Below are 25,101 nucleotides of genomic sequence, written 5' to 3'. Positions count from 1 at the left end.
TCATTGGAGCCAACATGGCAAGTAGATTCTGCTAGCTGGCAACTGCTTCCTTCAGAAACACATACATGTCCAGTTGCCATGTTTCTGCAATTGCTTTTCCATTTGATTATTTTTCTGCCTCTTTGTGCATGTTCAGCACATGGCAACTACTGCCCTCTTCAAATGCTTAAACTTTGGGGCAACCATGGAGTTTTCATTTTTGTTCATCGATGATACCAGTGAATAGTTTGCATTTCGTTCCATATCCGTTGGCTGTGTTTTCATTTCACCCTAACGTGTGTTTTGTTCTTACCATAGCACAATGGCCCGCGACGACCATCAAGATGATGTTGATGACTTCATGGAGTTACTGCAACAGAATCGCGCGACTGGTCGGACAAAAGATGGCGATGAGGTCACTTTCCACCCCCATATGTTTTAATGTCACATTGAGTTTTCAATCTTCTGTTAGAACTAAATTTTCATGACATTGAACATGGCAACAAATGATCATTTTTATGTTATGCAGAAGAAGAAACATCATCGCAATAGGGCTTCGCAAGAACGCCTGACTATATTGACCGAGGGATTTACTGATGAGCAGAAGGGAGCTGCCGGTGAGATGGGGATGCAGTCTCTGATGGATGTTCGGTGTAAGAATCTAGTGAACCCTGTATGCGACTGGCTCGGTGAGATTTATGATCCTGCCTGCAGGGAATTCGTGATCCCCGGACATGGAAGACTGCCTTTGGAAGAGGAATCCGTCTTCTGCACTTTGGGTGTGCCCCGTGGAGAAATCAAAGTCCCGTATGAGGTGAATAATAAGATTGAGGAAGCCTTGTTCGCCCGTTTGTTTCCTGGGATGGCATCCATGCCAAATATGACTGTGCTGGCAACTTCGCTGGAGGGCATGAAAACCCATGGCGAGGTATTTAAGATGAAACTGCTCATGTACTTGATCTCAGTTGTCTTTGTGCCTACCACATCTCTTCGCCCAAGCAACAAGTGCTTCCCCATCCTGGTGAATGCTCTCTCTCTACTTGCTTTTACCTTCAATCTTTTGATTTTGATGTCATCTGGAAGCTAGTCACTGCCAGTTTTTTGACATTTTCATTTGATTGCTGATGCGGCAACTGTTTGTCCTGAAATTGTGTTGTGCAGGCGAAGCTGAAAGACGTTAAGAACATGAATTGGTGTAAATTCATCGCGGACTTCCTGCATGATGCATTCTCAAACAAGATGTACCAGAAGGGGCTGTCGCTTGCACTTAATGGTATTATTTCCATACTCTTTTGCAAATACTCTTATCACGGTTCATTGTTTTACTAAATCAACATCACAGCTGTTGATACGTGTGAACCGTACAAGATCGTGCATGGCAACCCTTTGTTTCATTTTTATGTGAATCTTTTACATGTGAAAGTGAGTTTTGTTTGATCCATGGAATCTGTAGTTGCTGCCTACAAGGCAATAGCATTTTACAACAATAGAAAAAGTGCTCATTTCATACATTCATACTCTTTTATACAATCTGCATGGTGATACGTCCATTTTTCATCATGATTTTATATCGATATTTATTGCATTATGGGTTGTTATTACACATTATGTCACAATACTTATGCCTATTCCCTCTTATTTTACAAGGTTTGCACGAAGAGGGAGAATGCCGGCAGCTGGAATTCTGGGTTGGAAAAGGAGCAAATATTAGAGACCTATTTTGCACAACTCCAAAAGTCCTGAAACTCCATGGAAGTCAGTTTTGGAATATATAAAAAATATTGGGCGAAGAAAGCACCAGAGGGGGGCCACCCACCATCCACGAGGGTGGGAGTCGCGCCCTACCCCCTGGGCATGCCCCCTGTCTCGTGGGCCCCCTGGAGGCCTCCAGTGCCCATCTTTTGCTATATGAAGTCTTTCGCCCTGGAAAAAAAATCATAAGGAAGCTTTTGGGACGAAGCGCCGCCGTCTCGAGGCGGAACCTTGGCGGAACCAATCTAGGGCTCCGGCGGAGCTGTTCTGCCGGGGAAACATCCCTCCGGGAGGGGGAAATCATCACCATCGTCATCAGCATCGATCCTCTCATTGGGAGGGGGTCAATCTCCATCAACATCTTCACCAGTACCATCTCATCTCAAACCCTAGTTCATCTCTTGTATCCATTCTTTGTCTCAAAACCTTAGATAGGTACCCGTGGATTGCTAGTAGTGTTGATTACTCCTTGTAGTCAATTCCTGTTGGTTTATTTGGTGGAAGATCATATGTTCAGATCCTTTATGCATATTAATACCCCTCTGATTATGAACATGAATATGATTTGTGAGTAGTTACGTTTGTTCCCGAGGACATGGGAGAAGTCTTGCTATAAGTAGTCATGTGAATTTGGTATTCGTTTGATATTTTGATGAGATGTATGTTGTCTTTCCTCTAGTGGTGTCATGTGAAAGTCGACTACATGACACTTCGCCATTATTTGGGCCTAAGGGAAGGCATTGGGAAGTAATAAGTAGATGATGGGTTGCTAGAGCGACAGAAGCTTAAACCCTAGTTTATGCATTGCTTCGTAAGGGGCTGATTTGGATCCATATGTTTCATGCTATGGTTAGGTTTTCCTTAATACTTCTTTTGTAGTTGCGGATGCTTGCAGAAGGGGGTAATCATAAGTGGGATGCTTGTCCAAGGAAGGGCAGTACCCAAGCACTGGTCTACCCACATATCAAATTATCAAAGTAACGAACGTGAATCATAGGAGCGTGATGAAAACTAGCTTGACGATAATTCCCATGTGTCCTCGGGAGCGTTTCCTTTATATAAGAGTTTGTCCAGGCTTGTCCTTTGCTACAAAAGGATTGTGCCACCTTGCTGCACCTTGTTTACTTTTATTACTTGTTACCCGTTACAAATTACCTTATCACAAACTATCTGTTACCGATAATTTCAGTGCTTGCAGAGAATACCTTATTGAAAATCGCTTGTCATTTCCTTCTGCTCCTCATTGGGTTCGACACTCTTACTTATCGAAAGGACTACGATAGATCCCCTATACTTGTGGGTCATCAAGACTCTTTTCTAGCACCATTGTCGGGGAGTGAAGCGCCTTTGGTAGGTGGAATTTGGTAAGGAAAAATTTATATAGTGTGCTGAAATTTACTGTCACTTGTTACTATGGAAAGTAATCCTTTGAGGGGCTTATTCGGGGTATCTTCACCCGACCAGTAGAGCAAAGAGTTGCTCCTCAACCTATTGAACCTACTGAAAATGTTTACTTTGAAATTCCTTCGGGTATGATAGAGAAACTGCTAGCTAACCCTTTTACAGGAGATGGAACATTGCATCCCGATTTGCACCTAATCTATGTGGATGAAGTTTGTGGATTATTTAAGCTTGCAGGTATGCCCGAGGATGTTATCAAGAAGAAGGTCTTCCCTTTATCTTTGAAGGGAAAGGCATTGACATGGTTTAGGCTATGCGATGATATTGGATCATGGAACTACAACCGATTGAAATTGGAATTTCATCAGAAGTTTTATCCTATGCATCTGGTTCATTATGATCGTAATTATATATATAATTTTTGGCCTCGTGAAGGAGAAAGCATCGCTCAAGCTTGGGGGAGGCTTAAGTAAATGTTATATTCATGCCCCAATCATGAGCTCTCAAGAGAAATTATTATTCAAAAAATTTATGCTCGGCTTTCTCTTAATAATCGCTCCATGATTGATACTTCTTGTACTGGTTCTTTTATGATGAAGACTATTGAATTCAAATGGGATTAATTGGAAAGAATTAAATGCAACTCTGAAGATTGGGAACTCGATGAAGGTAAGGAGTCAGGTATAACACCTAAGTTTGATTGTGTTAAATCTTTTATGGATACAGATCCTTTTCGTGAATTTAGTACTAAATATGGACTTGACTCTGAGATAGTAGCTTCTTTCTGTGAATCCTTTGCTACTCATGTTGATCTCCCTAAGGAGAAGTGGTTTAAATATCATCCTCCCATTGAAGTAAAAGTAGTTGAACCTATTAAAGTTGAAGAAAATACTATCACTTATAATGTTGACCTATTGTTCCTACCGCTTATATTGAGAAACCACCTTTCCCTGTTAGAATAAAGGATCATGCTAAAGCTTCAATTGTGGTCAACAAAAGTAATATTAGAACACCCAAACCCCCTGAGCAAATTAAAGTTGAACCTAGTATTGTTATGGTTAAAGATCTCCTGGTTGATAATATTGATGGGCATGCTATTTACTTCTATGATGAAGCTGCTGGAATTGCTAAACCCGTTACTAAAGATAAACATAGACCTGTTGTTTCTGTTAAAATAGGAGGTCACTGTTATCATGGCTTATGTGATATGGGTGCTAGTGTCAGTGCAATACCTTATACCTTATATGAAGAAATTATGCATGATATTGCACCTACTGAGATAGAAGATATTAATGTTACTATTAACCTTGCTAATAGAGATACTATCTCACCGGTTGGGATTGTTAGAGATGTTGAAGTCTTGTGTGGGAAAATTAAATATCCTAATGATTTTCTTGTTCTTGATTCCCCACAAGATAACTTTTGTCCCATTATATTTGGTAGACCCTTCTTGAATACTGTTAATGCTAAGATAGACTACAAAAAGGATATTGTTTCTATTGGTTTAGGGGATATGTCTCATGATTTTAATTTTGCTAAATTTCATAGACAACCCCATGATAAAGAATTGCCTAGTAAAGACGAAATTATTGTTCTTGCTTCTATTGCCGTGCCTCCTAATGATCCTTTAGAACAATATTTGCTAGACCATGAAAATGATATGTTTATGAATGAAAGAAGGGAAATAGATGAAGTATTCTTTAATGAGGGACCTATTTTGAAACACAACTTGCCTATCGAAATTCTAGGGGATCCTCCTCCACCCAAGGGTGATCCCGTGTTTGAGCTTAAACCATTGCCCGATACTCTTAAATATGCTTATCTTGATGAAAATAAGATATATCCTGTTATTATTAGTGCTAACCTTTCAGAGCAAGAAGAATAGAAATTATTGAAAACTCTGAAGAAGCACCATGCTGCTATTGGATATACTCTTGATGATCTTAAGGGCATTAGTCCCACTCTATGCCAGCACAAAATAAAATTGGAGAAAGACGCTAAACCGGTTGTTGATCACCAACGACGATTAAATCCTAAGATGAAAGAAGTGGTAAGAAAAGAAACACTAAAGCTTCTGGAGGCAGGTATAATTTATCCTATTGGTGATAGTCAGTGGGTAAGTCCTGTCCATTGTGTCCCTAAGAAGGGAGGTATTACTGTTGTTCCTAATGATAAAGATGAATTGATCCCATAAAGAATTGTTACAGGTTATAGAATGGTAACTGATTTCTGCAAACTAAATAAAGCTACTAAAAAGGATCATTACCCTTTACCTTTTATTGATCAAATGCTAGAAAGATTATCCAAACATACACATTTTTGCTTTCTAGACGGCTCTTCTTGTTTCTCTCAAATACCTGTGTCAAAAGAGGATCAAGAAAAGACCACCTTTACTTGCCCTTTTGGTACCTTTGCTTATAGACGTATGCCTTTTGGTTTATGTAATGCACCTACTATCTTTGAAAGATGTATGACTGCTATATTCTCTGGTTTTTGTGAAAAGATTGTTGAGGTTTTCATGGATGATTTTTCCGTATATGGAACTTCTTTTGATGATTGCTTAAGCAACCTTCGTCGAGTTTTGGAGAGATGTGAGGAAACTAATCTTCTCTTGAATTGGGAGAAGTGCCACTTTATGGTTAATGAAGGTATTGTCTTGGGGCATAAAATTTCTGAAATAGGTATTGAAGTTGATAAAGCTAAAGTTGATGTTATTGAAAAGATGTCGTGTCCAAAGGACATTAAAGGTATAAGAAGTTTCCTTGGTCATGCCGGTTTTTATAGGAGGTTCATTAAAGACTTCTAAAAATTTCTAGGCCTCTGACTAATCTTTTACAAAAATATGTTCCTTTTGTCTTTGATGATGATTGTGTAGAAGCATTTGAAATACTTAAGAAAGCCTTGATTTCTGCACCCATTGTTCAACCACCTGATTGGAATTTACCCTTTGAAATTATGTGTGATGCTAGTGATTATGTTGTAGGTGCCGTTCGAGGACAAAGAGTTGATAAGAAATTAAATGTTATCCAATATGCTAGTAAAACTCTAGACAGTGCCCAAGAAATTATGCTACTACTGAAAATTAATTTTTAGCAGTTGTATTTGCTTGTGATAAGTTTAGACCTTACATTGTTGACTCTAAAGTAACTGTTCACACCGATCATGCTGCTATTAAATATCTAATGGAAAAGAAAGATGCTAAACCTAGACTTATTAGATGGGTTCTCCTACTACAAGAATTTGATTTGCATATTATTGATAGAAAGGGAGTTGATAACCCCGTTGCAGACAACTTATCTAGGTTAGAGAATGTTCTTGATGACCCACTACCTATTGATGATAGCTTTCCTGATGAACAATTATCTATCATAAATGCTTCTCGTACTGCTCCATGGTATGCTGATTATGCTAATTACATTGTTGCTAAATTTATACCACCTAGTTTCACCTATCAGCAAAAGAAAAAGTTTTTCTATGATTTAAGATATTATTACTTCTGGGATGACCCACACCTTTATAAAGAAGGAGTAGATGGTGTTATTAGATGTTGTGTACCTGAGCATGAACATGAACAGATCCTACGTAAGTGTCACTCCGAGGCTTATGGAGGACACCATGCTCGAGATAGAACTGCACATAAGGTATTGCAATTTGGTTTTTATTGGCCTACTCTCCTCAAGGATGCCCATAAGTTTGTCTCGTCTTGTGATGAATGTCAAAGAACTAGTAATATTAGTAGACATCAAGAAATGCCTATGAATTATTCACTTGTTATTGAACCATTTGACGTTTGGTTTTTTTTGATTATATGGGACCGTTTCCTTCCTATAATGGGTATACACATATTTTAGTTGCTGTTGATTACGTTACTAAGTGGGTAGAAGCTATTCCAAGTAGTAGTGCTGATCATAACACCTCTATTAAGATGCTTAAAGAAGTAATTTTTTCGAGGTTTGGAGTCCCTAGATACTTAATGACTGATGGTGGTTCACACTTTATTCATGGTGCTTTTCGTAAAATGCTTGCTAAGTATGATGTTAATCATAGAATTGCATCTCCATATCATCCACAGTCTAGTGGCCAAGTAGAACTGAGCAATAGAGAGCTTAAATTAATTTTGCAAAAGACTGTTAATAGATCTAGAAAGAATTGGTCCAAGAAACTTGATGATGCACTATGGGCCTATAGAACTACATATAAAAATCCTATGGGTATGTCTCCATATAAAATGGTTTATGGAAAAGCATGTCACTTACCTCTCGAACTAGAACATAAAGCATATCGGGCCGTTAAAGAGCTCAATTATGATTTCAAACTTGCCGGTGAGAAGAGACTATTTGACATTAGCTCACTTGATGAGTGGAGAACCCAGGCCTATGAAAATGCCAAACTGTTTAAATAAAAAGTTAAAAGATGGCATGACAAAAGGATACAAAAACGTGAGTTTAATGTAGGTGATTATGTATTGTTATACAACTCTCGTTTAAGATTTTTTGCAGCAAAATTCCTCTCTAAATGGGAAGGTGTCAAGCTTGGGGGAGGTGTCCCGGTATTGTATCACCACCACACTTCTATCTTTACCGTTTTTCCTAGTTCGATCCTTTTGGTAATATCTTGATCTAGTAGAATAAAGTTTTAGTATGATTTAGTTTTGAGTTTTGCTTTATGATCCTTCTATGTAATCGAGTCCGTGAGCTATATATAATAAAGATTAGTTTTGAGTCAAGGGCTTGGTTATCTTGCTATGATCTTGAAAAAAAGAGAAAAAATGAAAAGAAATAAAGAGATCATATTTATCTTATGGAGAGTAATGACTTCACATATAAAGAGTATGATGAATAAAAGTTGTTGAGAGTTGACAAACATAGTTTTAGTCATCGTTGCAATTAATAGGAAGTGATAAACAAAGATAGGTTTTCACATATAAATATACTATCTTGGACATCTTTTATGATTGTGAGCACTCATTAAAATATGACATGCTAAAAGGTTGGTGTTGGACAAGGAAGACAACGTAATGTGTTATGTTTTCTTACATCCGAAATAAATTATATTGTCATGTATCATCCAACATGTTGAGCTTGCCTTTCACCCTCATGCTAGCCAAATTCTTTGCACCAAGTAGAGATACTACTTGTGCTTCCAAATATCCTTAAACCCAGTTTTGCCATGAGAGTCCACCATATCTCCCTATGGATTGAGTAAGATCCTTCAAGTAAGTTATCATTGTTACAAGCAATAAAAATTGCTCTCTAAATATGTATGATCTATTAGTGTGGAGAAACTAAGCTTTATATGATCTTGTGACGTGGAAGAAATAAAAGCGACGGACTGGATAATAAAGGTCCATATCACAAGTGGCAATATAAAGTGACGTTCTTTTGCATTAAGATTTCATGCATACAACCATAAAAACACATGACAACATCTTCTTCCCTCTGCGAAGGGCCTATCTTATTTTTGTCCTATACCTTATACAAGAGTCATGGTGATCTTCACCTTTCCTTTTTACATTTTATCCTTTGGCAAGCACAATGTGTTGGAAAGATCCTGATATATATAGCTAATTGGATGTGGGTTTTCATAAACTATTATTGTTGACATTACCTTTGAGGTAAAAGGTTGGGAGGCAAAACTATAAGCCCCTATCTTTCTCTGTGTCCGACTAAAGCTTCATACTCATAAGTATTGCGTGAGTGTTAGCAATTGTGAAAGACTAAATTATAGTTGAGTATGTGGACTTGATGAAAAGCTCTTATATTGACTCTTTCCGATGTTATGATAAATTGCAATTGCTTCAATGACTGAGATTATAGTTTGTTAGTTTTGAAGAAAGTTTCTGATTCATACTTCACATTGTGAATAGATTGTTACTTTAGCATAAGAAATCATATGACAATATATATATATATATATAGAGAGAGAGTAGTACTATTCTAATCCTGAGATTAGAATAACTATTTGGATCACGGATGGCCTTATATAAGGCGAGGCGGTCCTCCCGAACTGTTACCGGGCCGAAAAAAGCCCACCACCTGTACCATTGCCACGACCCACCTATCGAACTTCCCTAACCTACCCGATCCCCACGATCCCCAACTGCCGCCGCCGTCACCGGCTCAACGCCCGGAATGCGCCCTCCCCCACCGCGACGAGCCTCCCCCCACCGCCGCATGCCGCCATGCGCCCTCCCCGGACGTCCCGTCCCAGCCCGCCCTCCCCGGACCGCCGCGCCGCCGTGCCATCGCCGGGATCCAACCGTCGACGAGCGGCTCTCCACGACCCCCCGCCCAGTTGTGGTCGTCGCCAGATGCCTCGCTGCTGCTGAACATCGTCTTCCTTCTCGCAGCCACGCACCGTCCGAGCACCGCCATGCCTTCTCGCACCAGTGCGTCGCCCCGGTGACCCTTCACCCCTGACCTTCTCCACCTTTACACCCCTTTCCATCCTGGAGCTACTCCTGATCCCGCCTCGCCCGTGCCATGCAGGTCTCCTCCGCCATGCCCCTGCAGGAAGCTGGTGCCGCTGCAAGAAGTTCAAATGTCACTGTAGTGGCCGGACGGATTTGACACACTGTGCCTCCACGGTGCTCCCTCCCACAAAGAGGTTTTTGCTAGATGATGAATTAACCTCGCCTCTGATGCTCCATTTGGATGGCATGCCACACCCTTTCTTTTGGAGACTTCATATTCTAATTTTCTTTAGGGGAAAATGACGTGTTGTGTTGCTCTCTTCTTGATGTGCTAATGGCAGACGTGAGTTTGTCGCTATCTCTGAATCTTAGTGTGTTGTTTGCATCGCCTATTGCTCCCGGCGAGCTTGTCCATCGTCGTCGTCAGACTTTCTTGCGCATCGCAATAGCTATAAGCACACTTTTGTTTGTTCCATTTGTACAACTGAACTTGTTGCCTCAGCTGTACTCGTTCAAGCGACGGGTAACTCTGATGTTTGTTTCTACAATATTGTTTGCAAGTCAGTATTGTTGGTCATCTTAGTATGTTAAATAAGAATCATGAATGATTGGATCTACATCTGCATAAAGGGAGTCCCTTTCCGAGTTTTGATTCATTAATTAATTTCATCTGTATGTTGTTAAAAAGAATTAACTGTGTAGAATGTGAAAAACTGATATTTGAGTTGTACTTTTTCCGCTGAATTTTTTCACCATGTTTCTTGATTATCCAGTAAGTGTTCTTCATTATTTTCATCAATTTCCTAATGGAATGAAAAGCTTGCTGCTACTCTCTTCTAGTGTTGTGTATTGTGCTACTGCTCTCTGATGTACTATCTGAAGCTTGTACAGTGTGCCAGAGCAAAAAATGGGAAGGCAATAATCTGAAGTTCAGATATGATAAAGAAAGAAGTCGTGCGATCTCGGATCTAGTGATTTTCCATGAGGTAAGTTCCAGCAAAAACTCTGCTTAGATTTCAAATTTGTGAAGTATTAGACTAGAATAGTTCCACTGATTTTAGTGAATGAGCAGCACGTTTCTGAACATTGCTTTCTCACCCGCAGCTATGGCCCCTTTCCCTGATGCATAAACGTGGACGGCCGCCCTCCAACATATCTCTTTCTCCCGCTGCTCCAGCAAGCAAGCTCCCAGCGTCGCACCTCCAGCCTACGATCTTCCCTTCTGCCACGTCTCCACTGGTCGTTGGTACCTCCCGGCCATATGAATGGTGTTGCCGAAGTCCACATTGTACCACACTAGCAGGACGACTCCTACAGGTCGTGCCAATCGTCTTTCTTCCAGCGTCCATGGTCGCCATCGCTGTCAATAAAGTTGTACTCGATCCATGTGCAATATGTTTGCAGCACGCGCTTGATGCATTCGATCGCCTCACACAGTGCTCCAGGGAAGTAGCCGGAGGCAGGAGCTAGCTGCGCACTCGCTGATTGGCATAGCCTAGTGGTTGTTAACCAAGCTAAGCAGGTCATGTCTCTGTTAGCTAGAAGTACCAGTGTTAGGCGTTACGTAGAGTGATTTGCTTATGGGTTTCAGTGAGTTAGATGTACCAGGATGGGAGATGCAAGTGTTCTTTACTTGTGAGTTTATTATAATTGTTGTCACCGTGTCTATAGGGACTACTACTAACACTGTACTGATACTATGATAGACTTAAAAATATATTTAGTTTATAACACTGTACTAACACTATACCCGAGGATTTTCCTCGTTACTAGATGATAAACCAAAAAAATGAATAAACCTAGATATTTTCACTAAATTTCTATATCACTAAAGAACAAATCGAGAAGTTCATATTAAAAAAGAAGCTTATGTACATATTTTTAGGTAAGCTCATATACATTCAGGGAGACATTTGACATAGAGAAGTTATTACATACAAAAAAGGTGTGTATAGTGAAAAATGTCGAGAAGTTCAAGGTGTGTATAGAGACGTTATTACACACAAAAAAAGGTGTCTATAGTGAAAAATGTCGAGAAGTTCAAGGTCAACCATTTAGAAAAAGATTCAAAAATTGCGCAAATTGGCTCTGTTTTTTTTACAAATATCGCATAAGTTCAAAAAAACGACAGCTGAAGTTCGGAGTTCTACTCACAACACACCTTAAAAAACCCTAGAAGTGGAGCGGTTCAATATTTACTAAAACCTCAAATTTCTTCAATCACTAAGGACAATCAAGAAGAGCAGTTCAAAAGTAAAAGACACTTACAAGCGGATATTTCACCATTTCTAAAATAAAAAACAAGAAATTCAAATTTTAAAAATAGAGAAGTTCAAAAATCATAAAAAGGACTTTCATTGTTTCTAAAATTAAAATAACTCTAGAATTTGAAATTGAAATAATAGACAATTCAATATTTATTACAAAACTAGGATATTGTCTTTACTGAAAGAAAATAAATCAAGAAGTCCAAATTGCAAAAATAGAGAAGTTTCATATTTATGATAAAACTCAGATTTTCCTTGTTACTAAAAAATAAAATGAAGAATTTCAAATTAAAAAAGGAGAAGTTCGATGCATATAGAAAAACTTAAATTCTTTCCGTTTCTTGGAAAAATAAAAGTATAAAGTTATTTTTTCAAAAAATGTTTGATGCTTATTTAAAAACATATTTTTTTTCTTCTAAAAATAAGACTAAGAAGTTCAAATTAAAATAAAAGGGAAGTCCAAAGATTATGAAAAACTCAGATTTTCTCGTTACTAAAGTATACAACGAAGAAGTTCAAATTAAGAAAAGGAACTACTAAAAAAAGTTCAAAAATAGATTTCCCCCATTTCTGAAAAAACTCGAAGTTCAAACGAAAACAACGAAGTGGTTCGATGTTTATTTAGAAACTAAGATTTTTACCGTTATTAAAATACTCAAATATCCCTTAGTATTGAAGAATCAACCATGAACTCAAATTGAAAAACAAAAGATTAAGAAATAAAACCAGGAAGCCCATATTAAAAAGATGGAGAAGTTCGATGATTATAGAAAACTCAGATTTTCCTTGTTATTAAAGAATGAAAACAAGAAGTTCAAAAATTAAATAACAAGAAGTTCAACTTTTAATAATAAAGCGCTTCAAAATTTCATAAAAAAGATTAAGAAATAAAACAAGGAAGTCCATATTAAATAGATGGAGAAGTTCGATGATTATAGAAAACTCAGATTTTCCTCGTTATTAAAGAATGGAAACAAGCAGTTCAAAAATAAAATAACAAGAAGTTCAACTTTTTAAAAATAGAACGTTTCAAAAATTTCATAAAAAATTAAGAAAAAAACCAGGAAGTCCATATTAAAAAGATGGAGAAGTTCGATGATTATAGAAAACTAAGATTTCCCTCATTATTAAAGATTTGGAAACAAAAAGTTCAAAAATAAAATAACAAGAAGTTCAACTTTAAAAAAAGAACGCTTAAAAAATTCATAAAAAAGGATTAGGAAAAATCAGATTAAAAATTCATAAAAAACTCAGATATTTTCACGTAACCGAGAGAAGTTCAGATTGATAACTACCAGAAGTTCACGTGCTACACGGTGTGTATTTTGTATTAAAAAGGAATAAAAAGCAAAAGCTAAAAGTTTTGTTGTTATAAGTTCAAGTCTTCCATCGGAGAAAATTAAGAAAATTATTGTGAGAGAGGTTTGTACAAAAAGAATATCATTTGTGTAACACTAACGAATGGATGAGAAAATTACAAACAAAATATGTTACAGAAGTTCAACATGAAAACAGCAGGAAGTTCAACTACTACGCTGAATGAATTTGAGATGAAAAACTTTTAAAATCGTCGTGAGTACGAAAAAACGATCAACACGGGAAACTTGCGTGCTTACAGCAGCTTTCCATCGGTATATCACCTGCTCAATTCCGATGAATGGATGGAGAGTTACGAGAAGTGGATGGAGACCTACGAGCAAAAAAATCACATGAAAAACAGAGTGAAGTTCAGATACACGCACCGAGAAGTTCAGTTTCTTCACGCGGTGCATTTTCGAAGAATCTGTTTCGCGATAAAGGAAGAACGCATGATCCCGCCGTTTTCGAAATTACTTGAAAACGACTAGGAATCAGAGAAAACTATCAATATGAAAAAGTTTTGCATTTTCCGTAGCTTTTCAGCGGTATATTATTTGGCCCATTCCGATAATGTTTGTAGAAATTACGGCGAAAATACGTTTTTCGCCATTTTCGAAACTGACTTAAAACCGTAAAGAATTGGGAGAAACAATACATACCAAAAAGTTTCGCATTTGTTCAAGCTTTCCAACGCCATATCATTTGTTAAATTCGGACGCACGGTTAAAAAATTAGCTCGAAAATACGAACTCGGTAGGACTTGGACCATTTTCTAAATTACTCTTAAACCATTCAAAATTAGAAGAAGTAGCGCATTTTCATAAGCTTTCCAACGCAGTATCATATGCCTCCATTGGATTAGCCGTTTAGAAATGACATCGAAAAAACGAACTCAGCTGTTCGATTTACGAAATTTTACGTTTTTTCAAATTACTCTTTAACCATAGGGAATTATAGAAAACTTTCAACATGTGGAAGGAGCGGTTTTGCAGCATCTTTCCAACGCCATATTATATGCCTCATTCCAATAAACGGTTTAGAAATGCGATCGAAAATACGATTCACATTTTTTGTGCGAAAAAAAACGGTTTTCAAAACTGCTCTTAAACCGCTTATATTTTGCCAAAATTTTAAGTTGGGTCATGATATTGGTGTCCATAGCTTTCCAACGGTATATCGCAAGCCCCATTTGGGCAATGTTGGCGGAAGTTCAACCTAGTTCACAGGGAAGTTCAACGTACTATTAGCGGGGCAGGTCAGGTTGTGATCAGAATATTATTCTGATCCCATGATCAGAATAGTGTTTATGTTGCTGTTCTCAGAATGATCATGATGACCTCATGTCCGTATTTTATTTTATCCACACCTCTATCTCTAAACATGTGGACATATTTTTCGTTACCGGCTTCCGCTTGAGGACGAGCGAGGTCTAAGCTTGGGGGAGTTGATACGTCCATTTTTCATCATGATTTTATATCGATATTTATTGCATTATGGGTTGTTATTACACATTATGTCACAATACTTATGCCTATTCCCTCTTATTTTACAAGGTTTGCACGAAGAGGGAGAATGCCGGCAGCTGGAATTCTGGGTTGGAAAAGGAGCAAATATTAGAGACCTATTCTGCACAACTCCAAAAGTCCTGAAACTCCATGGAAGTCAGTTTTGGAATATATAAAAAATATTGGGCGAAGAAAGCACCAGAGGGGGGCCACCCACCATCCACGAGGGTGGGAGTCGCGCCCTACCCCCTGGGCACGCCCCCTGTCTCGTGGGCCCCCTGGAGGCCTCCAGTGCCCATCTTTTGCTATATGAAGTCTTTCGCCCTGGAAAAAAAATCATAAGGAAGCTTTTGGGACGAAGCGCCGCCGTCTCGAGGCGGAACCTTGGCGGAACCAATCTAGGGCTCCGGCGGAGCTGTTCTGCCGGGGAAACATCCCTCCGGGAGGGGGAAATCATCACCATCGTCATCAGCATCGATCCTCTCATTGGGAGGGGGTCAATCTCCATCAACATCTTCACCAGCACCATCTCATCTCAAACCCTAGTTCATCTCTTGTATCCATTCTTTGTCTCAAAACCTTAGATAGGTACCCGTGGGTTGCTAGTAGTGTTGATTACTCCTTGTAGTCGACGCCTGTTGGTTTATTTGGTGGAAGATCATATGTTCAGATCCTTTATGCATATTAATACCCCTCTGATTATGAACATGAATATGATTTGTGAGTAGTTACGTTTGTTCCCGAGGACATGGGAGAAGTCTTGCTATAAGTAGTCATGTGAATTTGGTATTCGTTTGATATTTTGATGAGATGTATGTTGTCTTTCCTCTAGTGGTGTCATGTGAAAGTCGACTACATGACACTTCGCCATTATTTGGGCCTAAGGGAAGGCACTGGGAAGTAATAAGTAGATGATGGGTTGCTAGAGCGACAGAAGCTTAAACCCTAGTTTATGCATTGCTTCGTAAGGGGCTGATTTGGATCCATATGTTTCATGCTATGGTTAGGTTTTCCTTAATACTTCTTTTGTAGTTGCGGATGCTTGCAGAAGGGGGTAATCATAAGTGGGATGCTTGTCCAAGGAAGGGCATTACCCAAGCACTGGTCTACGCACATATCAAATTATCAAAGTAACGAACGTGAATCATAGGAGCGTGATGAAAACTAGCTTGACGATAATTCCCATGTGTCCTCGGGAGCGTTTCCTTTATATAAGAGTTTGTCCAGGCTTGTCCTTTGCTACAAAAGGATTGGGCCACCTTGCTGCACCTTGTTTACTTTTATTACTTGTTACCCGTTACAAATTACCTTATCACAAACTATCTGTTACCGATAATTTCAGTGCTTGCAGAGAATACCTTATTGAAAATCGCTTGTCATTTCCTTTTGCTCCTCATTGGGTTCGACACTCTTACTTATTGAAAGGACTACGATAGATCTCCTATACTTGTGGGCATCACATGGCTGCCATGATGTTGAGCTGGTGGCAGCTACCAGTATAACAAGATGGTGATGTCTACAACACAACCTTCTTATTGTAGACGTTGTTGGGCCTCCAAGTGCAGAGGTTTGAAGGACAGTAGCAAATTTCCCTCAAGTGGATGACCTAAGGTTTATCAATCTGTAGGAGGCGTAGGATGAAGATGGTCTCTCTCAAGCAACCCTGCAACCAAATAACAAAGAGTCTCTTGTGTCCCCAACACACCCAATACAATGGTAAATTGTATAGGTGCACTAGTTCGGCGAAGAGATGGTGATACAAGTGGTATATGGATAGTAGATAAAGGTATTTGTTATCTGAAATAATAAAAACAGCAAGGTAACAAGTGATAAAAGTGAGCGTAAACGGTATTGCAATGCTAGGAAATAGGGCCTAGGGTTCATACTTTCGCTAGTGTAAGTCCTCTCAACAATACTAACATAATTGGATCACATAACTATCCCTCAACATGCAACAAAGAGTCACTCCAAAGTCACTAATAGCGGAGAACGAACGAAGAGATTATGGTAGGGTACGAAACCACCTCAAAGTTATTCTTTCCAATCAATCCGTTGGGCTATTCCTATAAGTGTCACAAACAGCCCTAGAGTTCGTACTAGAATAACACCTTAAGACACAAATCAACCAAAACCCTAATGTCACCTAGATACTCCAATGTCACCTCAATTATCCGTGGGTATGATTATACGATATGCATCACACAATCTCAGATTCATCTATTCAACCAACACAAAGGACCTCAAAGAGTGCCCCAAAGTTTCTACCGGAGAATCACGATGAAAATGTGTGCCAACCCCTATGCATAGGTTCATGGGCGGAACCCGCAAGTTGATCACCAAAACATACATCAAGTGAATCACGTGGCATCCCATTGTCACCACAGATACGCACGGCAAGACATACAACAAGTGTTCTCAAGTCTTTAAAGACTCAATCCGATAAGATAACTCCAAAGGGGAAACTCAATTCATTACAAGAGAGAAGAGGGGGAGGAGAAACATAGGATCCAACTATAATAGCAAAGCTCGCGATACATCAAGATCGTGCCAAATCGAGAACACGAGAGAGAGAGAGTGATCAAACACATAGCTACTGGTACATACCCTCAGCCCCGAGGGAGAACTACTCCCTCCTCGTCATGGAGAGCACCGGGATGATGAAGATGGCCACCGGAGAAGGATTGCCCCCTCCGGCAGGGTGCCGGAACGGGTCTAGATTGGTTTTTGGTGGCTACGGAGGCTTCTGGCGGCGGAACTCCCGATCTATTCTCTGTTCTGGAAGTTTTAGGGTACGACGATATATATGGGTGCAGGAAGTACGTCGGAGGAGCCACGGGGGCCCCACGAGGCAGGGGGCGCGCCCCCACCCTCGTGGGGAGCTCCCGTATCTTCTGTCGTGGGGTCCAAGTCCATCAGGTGTGTTTCCTTCCAAAAATAACTTCTCCAGTTGATTTCGTTCCGTTTCGACTCCGTCTGATATTCCTTTTCTTCAAAACACTGAAATAGGCATAAAACAACAAATCTGGGCTGGGCCTCCGGTTAATAGGTAGTCCCAAAAATAATATAAAAGTGGATAATAGAGCCCAATATTTCCCAAAACAGTAGATAATATAGCATGGATCAATAAAAAATTATAGATACGTTGGAGACGTATCAAGCATCCCCAAGCTTAATTCCTGCTCGTCCTCGAGCAGGTAAATGATAAAAAGATAATTTTTGATGTGGAATGCTAGTTGGCATAATTTCAATGCAATTCTTCTTAATTGTGGTATGAATATTCAGATCCATAAGATTCAAGACAAAAGTTCATATTGACATAAAAATAATAATACTTGAAGCATACTAACTAAGCAATTATGTCTTCTCAAAATAACATGGCCAAAGAAAGTTATCCCTACAAAATCATATAGTCTGGCTATGCTCCATCTTCACCACACAAAATATTTATATCATTCACAACCCCGATGACAAGCCAAGCAATTGTTTCATACTTTTGATGTTCTCAAACTTTTTCAATCTTCACGCAATACATGAGCGTGAGCCATGGACATAGCACTATAGGTGGAATAGAATGGTGGTTATGGAGGAGACAAAAAGGAGAAGATAGTCTCACATCGACTAGGCGTATCAACGGGCTATGGAGATGCCCATCGATAGATATCAATGTGAGTGAGTAGGGATTGCCATGCAACGGATGCACTAGAGCTATAAATTTATGAAAGCTCAAAAGAAACTAAGTGGGTGTGCATCCAACTTGCTTGCTCATGAAGACCTAGGGAATTTTGGGGAAGCCCATCATTGGAATATACAAGCCAAGTTCTATAATGAAAGATTCCCACTAGTATATGAAAGTGACAACATAGGAGACTCTCTATCATGAAGATCATGGTGCTACTTTGAAGCACAAGTGTGGTAAAAGGATAGTAGCATTGCCCCTTCTCTCTTTTTCTCTCATTTTTTTATTTTTTTATTTGGGCCTTTTCTCTTCTTTGTTATGGCCTATTTTCTCTTTTTTTATTTGGGCTTCTTTGGCCTCTTTTATTTTTTTATTTTCGTTCGGAGTCTCATCCCGACTTGTGGGGAATCATAGTCTCCATCATCCTTTCCTCACTGGGACAATGCTCTAATAATGATGATCATCACACTTTTATTTTCTTACAACTCAAGAATTACAACTCGATACTTAGAACAAGATATGACTCTATATGAATGCCTCCGGTGGTGTACCGGGATGTGCAACGATGCATGAGTGACATGTATGAAAGAATTATGAACGGTGGCTTTGCCACAAATACGATGTCAACTACATGATCATGCAAGCAATATGGCAATGATGAAGCATGTCATAACAAACGGAACGGTGGAAAGTTACATGGCAATATATCTCGGAATGTCTATGGAAATTCCATGATAGGTAGGTATGGTGGCTGTTTTGAGGAAGGTATATGGTGGGTTTATGATACCGGCGAAAGGTGCGCGGTAATAGAGAGGCTAGCAATGGTGGAAGGGTGAGAGTGCGTATAATCCATGGACTCAACATTAGTCATAAAGAACTCACATACGTATTGCAAAAATCTATTAGTTATCGAAACAAAGTACTACGTGCATGCTCCTAGGGGGATAGATTGGTAGGAAAAGACCATCGCTCGTCCCCGACCGCCACTCATAAGGAGGACAATCAATAAATAAATCATGCTCCGACTTCATCACATAATGGTTCACCATACGTGCATGCTACGGGAATCACAAACTTCAACACAAGTATTTCTCAAATTCACACTCAACTAGCATGACTCTAATATCACCATCTCCATATCTCAAAACAATCATCAAGCATCAAACTTCTCTTAGTATTCAATACTCTATATGGAAGTTTTTACTATTCTTGGATGCCTAGCATATTAGGATTATTTAAGAAAATTACCATGCTATTTCAAACTCTCAAAATGATATAAGTGAAGCATGAGAGTTCATCTATTTCTATAATACCACCACCGTGCTCTAAAAAGATATAAGTGAAGCACTAGAGCAAACGACAAACTACTTCGAAAGATATAAGTGAAGATCAATGAGTAGTTGAATAATTATGCAACTATGTGAAGACTCTCTAACATTTAAGAATTTCAGACCTTGATACTTAATTCAAACAGCAAGCAAAGCAAAATAAAATGACATTCTAAGAATGGCAAACATCATGTGAAGAAGCAAAAACTTAGGATCAACCGAAACTAACCAATAGTTGTTGAAGAAGAAAGGTGGGATGCCAACCGGGGCATCCCCAAGCTTAGACGCTTGAGACTTCTTGAAATATTATCTTGGGGTGCCTTGGGCATCCCCAAGCTTGAGCTTTTGTGTCTCCGTAATTCCTCTCATATCACGGTCTCCCTAAATCTCAAAAGCTTCATCCACACAAAACTCAACAAGGACTCGTGAGATAAGTTAGTATAAACCATTGTTAAAACCTTATCATACTCTACTGTAGCAAATCACTAAAAATATTATTCAACATTGCATCCTAAATGCCTCTGCATATTTAATAGTCCTATCCTCAAGTAGAATCATTAAAGAAGCAAACATATTCAAACATAACAGCAATCTGCCTAAACAGGATAGTCTGTAAAGAATGCTGCAACATCCATACTTCCTTAGCTCAAAAAATTATGAAAGAAAATTCCCACTGTATTAAATTTATCAGAGCTTAATATGCAAAAGGTTTCAACATTTTATCACATTCTGACTTTTCTAGGGAATTATAGCAACAGCAGTAAACTTTCTGTTTTCAAACAGCAACATGTATACTTGTAACATAGGCATAGTAAAGGCTATCAATGCCACTTTTATTGAAATAAAAGATGCAAAACATTGTTATAAATAACAGCAAGAAAATCCTAACAAAATAAATTGACGCTCCAAGCAAAACACATATCATGTGGCGAATAAAAATATAGCTCCAAGTAAAGTTACCGATGAACGAAGACGAAAGAGGGGATGCCTTCCGGGGCATCCCCAAGCTTAGGCTCTTGGCTATCCTTAAATATTACCTTGGGGTGCCTTGGGAATCCCCAAGCTTAGGCTCTTGCCACTCCTTATTCCATAGTCCATCGAATCCTTACCCAAAACTTGAATACTTCACAACACAAAACTTAACAGAAAACTCGTAAGCTCCGTTAGCGAAAGAAAACAAAACACCACTTCAAGGTACTGTAATGAACTCATTATTTATTTATATTGGTGTTAAACCTACTTTATTCCAACTTCTATATGGTTTATAAACTATTTTACTAGCCATAGATTCATCAAAATAAGCAAACAACACACGAAAAACAGAATCTATCAAAAACAGAACAGTCTGTAATAATCTGGATCAAACGTATACTTCTGGAACTCATAAAATTCTAAAATAAATTGATGGACCTGAGGAATTTATCTATTAATCATCTTCAAAAATAATTAACTAAATAGCACTCTCCAAATAAAAATGGCAGCAATTCTCGTGAGCGCTAAAGTTTCTGTTTTTTTACAGCATGATCAACAAGGCTCTCCCCAAGTCTTCCCAAAGGTTCTACTTGGCACAAACACTAATTAAAAGCATAAAACCACATCTAAACATAGGCTAGATGAATTATTTATTACTAAAAAGGATCAAAAATCAAGGAACAAAAATAAAGTTGGGTTGCTTCCCAACAAGCGCTATCGTTTAAAGCCCCTAGCCAGGCATGATGATTTCAACGATGCTCACATAAAAGATAAGAATTGAAACATAAACAGAGCATCATGAAGAATATGACTAGCACATTTAAGTCTAACATACTTCCTATGCATAGGGATTTTGTGAGCAAACAACTTGTGGGAACAAGAATCAACTTGCATAGGAAGGCAAAACAAGCATAAGTTCAAAACTTTAAGCACATAGGGAGGAAACTTGGTATTATTGCAATTCCTACAAGCATATATTCCTCCCTCATAATAGTTTTAAGTAGCATCATGAATGAATTCAACAATATAACCAGCACCTAAAGCATTCCTTTCATGATCTACAAGCATAGAAAATTTATTACTCTCCACATAAGCAAAATTCTTCTCATTCGGAATAGTGGGAGCAAACTCAACAGAGTAACTATCATGGGATTGAAAATTAAAATCAAGATGACAAATTTCATTGTTATTATTATTATTTAAAGCATAAGTGTCATCACAATAATCATCATAGATAGGAGGCATGCTTTCATCATAATAAATTTGCTCATCAAAACTTGGGGGACAAAAAATATCATCTTCATCAAACATAGCTTCCCCAAGCTTGTGGCTTTGCATATCATTAGCATCATGGATATTCAAGGAATTCAAACTAACAACATTGCAATCATGCTCATCATTCCAATATTTATTGCCAAACATTTTATAGATTTCTTCTTCTAGCACTTGAGCACAATTATCCTTTCCATCATACTCACGAAAGATATTAAAAAGGTGAAGCGTATGAGACAAACTCAATTCCATTTTTTTATAGTTTTCTTTTATAAACTAAACTAGTGATAAAACAAGAAACTAAAAGACTCGATTGCAAGATCTAAAGATATACCTTCAAGTGCTAACCTCCCCGGCAACGGCGCCAGAAAAGAGCTTGATGTCTACTACACAACCTTCTTCTTGTAGACGTTGTTGGGCCTCCAAGTGCAGAGGTTTGTAGGACAGTAGCAAATTTCCCTCAAGTGGATGACCTAAGGTTTATCAATCCGTAGGAGGCGTAGGATGAAGATGGTCTCTCTCAAGCAACCCTGCAACCAAATAACAAAGAGTCTCTTGTGTCCCCAACACACCCAATACAATGCTAAATTGTATAGGTGCACTAGTTCGGCGAAGAGATGGTGATACAAGTGGTATATGGATAGTAGATAAAGGTAATTGTAATCTGAAATAATAAAAACAGCAAGGTAACAAGTGATAAAAGTGAGCGTAAACGGTATTGCAATGCTAGGAAATAGGGCCTAGGGTTCATACTTTCGCTAGTGTAAGTCCTCTCAACAATACTAACATAATTGGATCACATAACTATCCCTCAACATGCAATAAAGAGCCACTCCAAAGTCACTAATAGCGGAGAACGAACGAAGAGATTATGGTAGGGTACGAAACCACCTCAAAGTTATTCTTTCCAATCAATTCGTTGGGCTATTCCTATAAGTGTCACAAACAACCCTAGAGTTCGTACTAGAATAACACCTTAAGATACAAATCAACCAAAACCCTAATGTCACCTAGATACTCCAATGTCACCTCAGGTATCCGTGGGTATGATTATACGATATGCATCACACAATCTCAGATTCATCTATTCAACCAACACATAGAACCTCAAAGAGTGCCCCAAAGTTCCTACTGGAGAATCACAATGAAAACATGTGCCAACCCCTATGCATAGGTTCATGGGCGGAACCCGCAAGTTGATCATCAAAACATACATCAAGTGAATCACGTGGTATCCCATTGTCACCACAGATACGCACGGCAAGACATACATCAAGTGTTTTCAAATCTTTAAAGACTCAATCCGATAAGATAACTCCGAAGGGGAAACTCAATTCATTACAAGAGAGAAGAGAGGGAGGAGAAACATAGGATCCAACTATAATAGCAAAGCTCGCGATACGTCAAGATCGTATCATCTCAAGAACACGAGAGAGAGAGAGAGAGAGATCAAACACATAGCTACTGGTACATACCCTCAGCCCCGAGGGAGAACTACTCCCTCCTCATCATGGAGAGCACCGGGATGATGAAGATGGCCACCGGAGAAGGATTGGCCCCTCCGGCAGGGTGCCGGAACGGGTCTAGATTGGTTTTCGGTGGCTACGGAGGCTTCTGGCGGCGGAACTCCTGATCTATTGTCCGTTCTGGAAGTTTTATGATACGTAGGTATATATGGGTGCAGGGGGTACGTCGGTGGAGCTTCGGGGGCCCCACAAGGCAGGGGGCGCGCCTAGGGGGGTGGGCATGCCCCCACCCTCGTGGGCAGCTCCCTATCTTCTGACGTGGGGTCCAAGTCCATCAGGTGTGTTTCCTTCCAAAAATAACTTCTCCAGTTGATTTCGTTCCGTTTCTACTCCGTCTGACATTCCTTTTCTTCAAAACACTGAAATAGGCATAAAATAGCAAATCTGGGCTGGGCCTCCGGTTAATATGTTAGTCCCAAAAATAACATAAAAGTGGATAATAAAGCCCAATATTGCCCAAAACAGTAGATAATATAGCATGGAGCAATCAAAAATTATAGATACGTTGGAGACGTATCAGATGGCAACTGGCAACATAGCATGATGGCAACTGATATAGATAGATGGCAAATATTTTCTTTCATTCTCTTCAGCTTGATGACTCAAGGAAACTACATAAGCTTCTTTTCAACATAGCATGATGGCAACTGACATAGCTTTTCTTTTTTATTGTGTATACCAGCTCATGTATGTCGATCGTCTTGATCTGTCCATTGTCGACTTTACTGGGATAGGAGGTCCGCCGCCTCCACATAAGTTTGCTGTCTCTGCGTGGATGTACGATGCTGTCAAGGCTGTGCTTGCCGCAGACAGGATAACTGATACAAAATACGGGAAACTGCAGGTTAGTTCTCCCTTCTTTCTTTGCACGACATTCTTCAATTTCGATGTTGCATAACATATGAAAAATCCCCATACGGCAACCATTTATGGCTAATGTAGCGAACATACCTCAAGCAGTCTGATCTCTGTGCATAAGTGTCATCCCTGGATCGGTAATGCTGACACACACAATACTCGAAGGATTTATAATAGAATAGCAATCACACACTTATTACACCAAATGTCTCAAAAGAGAACTTATCACAATAAATATGGATTAAGGCCATCTAATACGATAACAACGGAAGGCTTGGAAGATAAAGTGAGTTCCTCAACTCCAACGACATCACTGAGTGAAAGACCACGACCTAAGGCTCCTTACTCATCGTCTGAAAAGTCTACAACATGATACGTTGCAGCCTGAAAACGGGTCAGCACATGGAATATGCTGGCAATGTAACACCAAAAGGATAATGAACAGAATAATGCTATCACTATATGCATATATGGCTGGTGGAGGCTGTAGGGTTAATATGTTTTTGCGAAAAGCCATTTTCCCCTACTACAAAGGAATAAATTTTATTTAACTATCATGGTGGTTGTTAAACATTGAGAAGGTTCACCCGTCTCAATCCCAATTAAGCATCATCATTAAACCCAATCAAATTATATTAAGAGTGATGAGATCCACATGATAATCAAGGAACCAGATACTCAAGATGTCCATAACCGGGGACACGGCAATATAAGCACGGTAGAAGTAACTCCCAAAGGTTTGATAATAAACATGTGAATAGGTACTACCTCATCTACTTCCCAAAACCCACAAT

The 25,101-nt window shown here is 39.1% G+C and overlaps 1 protein-coding gene across 1 annotated transcript; it reads left to right on the top strand.

Annotated features, from left to right (window-relative positions):
• The first annotated feature begins 301 nt into the window (after window positions 1-301).
• On the top strand, window positions 302-24,427 carry LOC147984071 (uncharacterized). The gene is made up of 6 exons (XM_087540972.1): window positions 302-394; window positions 509-1,000; window positions 1,141-1,252; window positions 1,433-1,446; window positions 24,132-24,293; window positions 24,392-24,427. The coding sequence occupies exons 1-6, from the start codon at window positions 302-304 to the stop codon at window positions 24,425-24,427; spliced, it is 909 nt and encodes a 302-aa protein (XP_087397098.1).
• Window positions 24,428-25,101: the final 674 nt, after the last annotated feature.

Source organism: Triticum urartu, chromosome 2A (assembly GCF_056163025.1).
Source record: "Triticum urartu cultivar PI428250 chromosome 2A, HENAU_Tu73, whole genome shotgun sequence".
Lineage (NCBI taxonomy): Eukaryota > Viridiplantae > Streptophyta > Magnoliopsida > Poales > Poaceae > Triticum > Triticum urartu.
The sequence above is the reverse complement of the archived record's forward strand: the minus strand, read 5'-3'. Positions and strand labels throughout refer to the sequence as shown.

Bases quoted from the DNA above. Each gene is read 5' to 3' on its own strand.
- LOC147984071 (XM_087540972.1), top strand. From the start codon at position 302: ATGGCCCGCGACGACCATCAAGATGATGTTGATGACTTCATGGAGTTA. The intron at 1,001-1,140 runs GTGAATGCTCTC...TGTGTTGTGCAG, and splicing joins ACAAGTGCTTCCCCATCCTG to GCGAAGCTGAAAGACGTTAA. The intron at 24,294-24,391 runs GTTAGTTCTCCC...TGGCTAATGTAG, and splicing joins CAAAATACGGGAAACTGCAG to CGAACATACCTCAAGCAGTC.